Here is a 6000-nt window from a genome sequence, read left to right on the forward strand (position 1 = left end):
TCTGCCTGCACATGTCTAGGCTTACCACCACAATAAAAGCATCCACGTGCATCATTATACTGCCTTTGCCAATTTCCACGACCTCTTTGACTCCCCCTGCCTCGGCCTCTTCCACCTGCGTGTTGTTGTTGTTGTTGTGAATTCTGGGACTGTTGTTGTTGCTGCTACTGGCCATAATTCTGATTACCTGTTGGGCCACCTCCTTGACCCCGTCCACGGCCTCTTCTACCTCTTCCTCTTCCTGAACTTGTGTAGAAGGCCTGTTGCTCTGAACTGTTTTTGTTTTGTGAAGACTGTTGGTCTTCACCCAAGCTCTTCTCTTCTATAATCAGCATAGATACCAAATCTGTAAAATTGAGAATGTTTTCCCGAGTCTGAATAGACGTCTTGAACGCCTTGTATTGTGGCCTGAGACCACGTAGACAGACTTCCACCTTATCATCGTCATCTACTAACATACCAATAGATGCAAGGGATTCCACAATACTCTTTATCTTCAATGCATAGTCATTCACAGAAATGCTCTTTTTCTCCACAATATGAAGTTCATTCTTCAACTGTATCTTACGTGCCTTGGTATTTGTTTCATAGAGCTTTACCAAGGTGTCCCATGCCTCCTTGGGAGACTTGGCATCCTGAATGTGCCAAATCATGGTGTCCTGTATACTGATAGAGAGCCAATACATAACCTTTCTGGCTCCTTGGTTCCAATCCTTGAACTCTTTCACATCTGCAGCAGCAGTCGGATTGATATCCGGTATCTCCGGTGCCTCTTTATGTTCACCTTCTATGTAGTCCCAATATCCCTTTCCCATCAGGAAATTCATCAACCTGAACCTCCAAGCATGGAAGTTGTTCTTATCAAGCTTCTCAGCAACAATATTGGTTATGCCATCATTTGACATCTTGCCAGATACACAAATTTACCAAAAACAGCACTCTGATTTTTCCTGCACAAACTGCTGTATTTTCTACGGCGGTACTGTAGTAGACTCAAATGTCACAACCAGTGACCTCAATGTGCTTACATACACCCAATGGCAACTGTTGACCTCTTTGCAGCATCCACAGTGTCTGCATAGCCAATCTGTCTTCTTGCAGTTCTTAAAACAGAGTTCCGCAGAGAATCAACGACTTACCCACAGTGCTCGAAATCGCATGTTTTCTGAAAAACGGAGGCCTAGACGTGCCCGAATCGCGTTTTCGGCCCAAAAAATTTTGTCCGATATAGGAGTTCGATCGGACAGTGTAGTTGCCCTATAGCTTTACTCCCGCGAAGAAAGCTCCTTAATTAGAGATCGTTTGCCGGTGCCTCTCGTAGAGCTCCCGACAAGGGTGTAGTCACCAACACAAATAGGGAAGAGTAGTTGAAGCTCTTACCCTCGTATCGCTTCCTGTGGTTCTGTTGCTTGTAGATCAGCCCTTAGCATGGACTAGGCTCTGATACCATGAAAAGATGTAGGGGGGAAGAGAGCTTGAGCTCTTGCAAGCACACACACACTCACAAAACCCTAATAGAGAACACACAAGGTGAGAGGCTGAAAATCTTCTTCTTCTTCACTCAACACTCAACACACCATATACAAAGATAAGAGTACGCATAGTAAGAAAGGTACTCAACCAATACATACAAGGGTTCTCTATAGTGTGAACCCAACTAAATGAGCTGGCGCTATATGCCAGTCTCTAGAATGGCTGTGACACAGCCTGTCATCCCACTGGCCGCATATCACCCAAGATCTCACCAACCATGCCAGTGGTGTAAGTGTGGGGCCTATCCCCCAGGCGGGTCATCAGTGTCCACAGCCTCACTAGATGAGCTCGATATCTCAACATATCAATCATTCATTCCAAAACAAAGTAATCACAAGTCATACATATTATCTTACACTCATCTCTAGTCCATAATCTTTCAAGAGAAGAATATTCAAATTAATCAAAATCTACTTCCAGTATAAAAACAAGCTTTTAATTCAAATAGTCCTTAACTTCTCTTATTCTTCTAATTCTTTCAAGTTATATGCGAATCTTTATTTTTAACATAATCAATTATGACGCTCTAACGAGGGAGATAATCTCTAGTCGCTATAACTAAGTCATAACTATGCTTACGCATTAGTCCATTTGGTCTATATATACAAGATAGTGAATCTTGATAGCAATATCTAAGGCAAAGCCTAACAACTGGTCTCTTTCAAAATCTTCCAATCTATTTGGAATCAAAGTCAAAACTACAAAGTTTTAGAAATTCTAATGCTCTATAAAACATATCTTTGTGATGGTTCTCTAAAAATGAGTTCTAAGGTCTTTTTGAGAGCATTTCAAATGGCTAAAGTTGTGTTTTCAGCATGAAACTATCAAACTGCCAAATTCCCCACTTTGCCCTCGAATAACTAGAAAACAAAAGAGATTTAGCTTTCTAGAGTCTCATACACTCTTGTAGAGTTTCTCGTCATCTAATTTTGTACCACCAAAGGTGTTTATTCTATGAGTCGCATAGACCAAGGCAATCATGTATAAATAAGAAATTCAAGAATTACTCATCGTTAAGCATGCCCTATACATGGACTCAGATTCTCTCGTATACACACTTACGTCAGGTGTCGATTTATTTATTTAATCTCAAAATAATTTAAAGCAAAATAATTAAACTAGTGTTTGTGTGCTTCCTTGATGTATTTCATGATGTCTTGAGTGATTGGGATCCATGCCTTCTCTCCAAAAGCCGTGAAAGTGATGTAGATTTCACGAGCCTCTCGGATTTGTTGTTAGGGGGCTGCAACTCAACAAGTATAACTTTGCTCTTGATTATCAAAAACCGGTCGGTGGGTATCTAAAATTACCATAACATGCACGGTCTACAACTTAGCACTGGCAGAATTGCCAAAATCGGTCATATATAAAATTAAAGTCCAAAAATAGATCACGTTTTACTTTTTTGTCAAATTTTGATTTGCATGTACATATACACACTTAAAGGCTACCTTTGGGCATATTAACTAATAGAAAACACAAAATTGAATTTTTATTTAATTTTAACACTTAAATTTCTTGCTGCTAAAAATCTGCTGGAATTCATTATTGAAATCTATAGGATCCAAAACTTATGATTGTCTTAAATCATAACTTGGTTAAACTCAGAGGTATGTTACATTTGCATTAAGAGTATGCATAGGCTTTGAGCTTTAAGCTTTAAGCTTATACATAAGCCTTATGCATATGGCTTAATGCATAAGCCTTATGCATTAAGACTATGCATTAAGAGTGTGCATATGCTTTTAGCTTTAAGCTTATGCATAGGCTTAATGCATTAATCTTATGTATTATTACATTGTATTGTATTATATGATAATACAATCATGAAATAGACTAGGTAAACATAAACCATATTATGTAGATATTGAAAACTTATATACTATACAATATAATATTATTATATTATATCATACATTACAAATTTTATTATATAGAGTTATTATATAGTAAATCACTTTGAGATATATTATGACACATAAATATGCCTTTATAAATGCTTCTAGAAATGAGGGAGAGTAAGCCAAGGTTTGGGGAAAGACATGTTCACTTTAACCTAAGGCCGGTTCAAGTTTTGAAAAATCCTCATCAAAATTGTCAAGTTTTTTAGTCATATTCCAATGCAAGTTCCAAATTATCTTTTCCTCTTGAACCTATGGTAAAAAGGGTTTATGCAAGGACCAAGGTTCAATAAAAATAGTTCTTGGAACATTGGAGTAAGCATGCACAATGATTCTCCCCTGCCATGCTAGACGAAAAAACAAGGACTAGTCACTAGGTTGATAACCTGACGCCTCTGCCCCACCATGCTATACAAAAAAGGGATTATTATGAAAAATGTAAGAGGAGGCGCTGTTGTGCACTTGTGAGGTGTGTGTGGGATAAAACAGATCATTCAAGTATTAAAGCTGGTTGAAATTTGTCTAAGGGTGATTGGTTGGTCGGTAGATATATGAGTCCTGGGGTGGGAAAAAAAGAGCAATGCACGAAGAGTGTACTCCCGTGCGTGGGAAAACTTCTCCCCACACACGCTTTTATTGCTATGCGTGTAGCGCTTCTTTCTTTTCACGGATCAGGACTGCGCGGCTAACTATAAGCTGCTATCTAGCAAGTAGCGCTTGACTCGGCTCGAGATGATTAAGGTTGAACCTTTCAATTTCCCCCCGGAGTTGGTGAGAGTTTGCTTTTATATCTCCCCCGGTCCCTCATTCCCACTCTCTCCAACTCATTTTATTATCCCGATTTTATTTCTCTCCCGACATACATATTTCCTACTGAATTTAAGTTCTGATTTTTATTTCTGTCCTCCAGGATATTATATATTTGCATTGCCACTTACATTTACATAATTAGTCTCTCTCTCTTGCAAAAAAATTTGCTTGGAAGCCTGCCATAATTAAGGATGTCTCACTGTTGGGATGAGTACATTCAGAAGGTCCACCATGCGCTGCCGCTTGACCCTTGGTCTAGCAACGTGCAGCTGCTTGATATCTTCATTAATGAGAGAAGGAGCAGATGGTTACCTTGGCACAACACCCGGACGGCGATGGTGAGGGTAGGCTCCATGCTCAGTGTGGCCGTGAAGGACGAAGGTTGGAAGGAGCACGTGGAAGGGCCCATAACAGCGGGCTTGGACATGCTGCTAGAGAATGATAAACCCATAATTATGCCCAATACATCGTCAAGAAATGGTGATATAGCCATGTATTTGTTCAAGGTTGAGAGCATGGCGGATATCCAAGCCTCGATTAAGTCTTCCACCTCGTTGATGGCCTCCATAACCGCAGGGGGATCAAGCACTGCACAGTTTCACGCAAAGGGCTCCAAGACGGTCAACTGCACAGTATCTGGTGTGAAGTCCCACCGTGTTATCTTGGACACTCTAATGAACATGGTGACCGAGCGTAGTTCGACCGGCGAGCCTGCATATTGGAGGCCCAATACATCACAGCCTCAGCTGCAATGGTCATCCAAAAGGTAAACTTTAAAGTATTTCTGTTGAATTCTTTACTTAAGGGGGGAGAGAGAGAGAGAGAGATGAGTGTGGAAAAAGCTCCATTTCTTAATTTTCAATCGTTACAAAATTCGAAAATCTTCATTACTTAATTGCTCTTTTTAAGATGTTTATTGCTTCGTTCGCTGCCCTCTACGCTTCAACAAGTGATCGACGCTTTCATGGGTGCCCGTCCTTTTATTCATGTGGTGGCTTGTTGATGTATCGCACAGGGGCCAGACCCTTTGGGTGGTTACCGAGATCATGTACGCAAACAAAATCAAAATCGAAGCCGATAACCAGGCCCAAGCAGACGTTAAGGGAAAGTCGCAGCAGCACCCGCAAAGGTTGGGGGGGTGGATGTGTCCACACAAGTGGGCTTCGAGAGAGATGGGGTGTGGACGGTGACAGCCGCCCAAGACAAATCAGCTTTCCCCTTCGCATTCAGGGTGGAGAAGTTGGATTATGATGCCACTGGCACTCTGATGATCAGGAGCTCTAAGCCCACGTTGAGAAGAAACAACTCTGTGAGCAACAAGATCACGAAAAGGATGAGCTTTATCGCTCATCATCGGTCTCCCGATTCCTCCCTTAGGATTTCTCATTAGCTTACACTTAGGGTGGTTAGAGACTGCCCTGCTTGCCGCTGCCATGCTGGGTCAGCTTCTCGGCTTAATATGAGTTTGGGTCGGAGTAATTTTCTGGCATTTTCACACAGGCAGAGTGTATCCAGCCTCACAATCGATTACCACAACACCCCCCGGCCCCTCCAAAAAAGAAAAAAAGAAAAAAAAAAGCACATGTTTAAGCCTTCAAGCAAAGTATTACTGTCTTCTCAATCTATGCATAACATGTTTAAAACAAGTAAACAAAAAGCTTAAAGGTGAAAAATTGGGAATTCCGCGACATCTCGAATTAAAATTGCTAGTGAAATCTTAGCATATTGCGACGTGTACCGTAATAAGAATCCTCCA

The 6000-nt window shown here is 41.0% G+C and overlaps 1 protein-coding gene across 1 annotated transcript; it reads left to right on the forward strand.

The window, feature by feature from the left end:
• Positions 1 to 4175: 4175 nt before the first annotated feature.
• On the forward strand, positions 4176 to 5552 carry LOC147613109 (uncharacterized). The gene is made up of 2 exons (XM_086782036.1): positions 4176 to 5010; positions 5260 to 5552. The coding sequence occupies exons 1-2, from the start codon at positions 4436 to 4438 to the stop codon at positions 5432 to 5434; spliced, it is 750 nt and encodes a 249-aa protein (XP_086638162.1). The 5' UTR covers positions 4176 to 4435; the 3' UTR covers positions 5435 to 5552.
• Positions 5553 to 6000: the final 448 nt, after the last annotated feature.

Source organism: Cibotium barometz, chromosome 44 (genome assembly GCF_041138505.1).
Source record: "Cibotium barometz isolate CiBa-2024 chromosome 44, ASM4113850v1, whole genome shotgun sequence".
Lineage (NCBI taxonomy): Eukaryota > Viridiplantae > Streptophyta > Polypodiopsida > Cyatheales > Cibotiaceae > Cibotium > Cibotium barometz.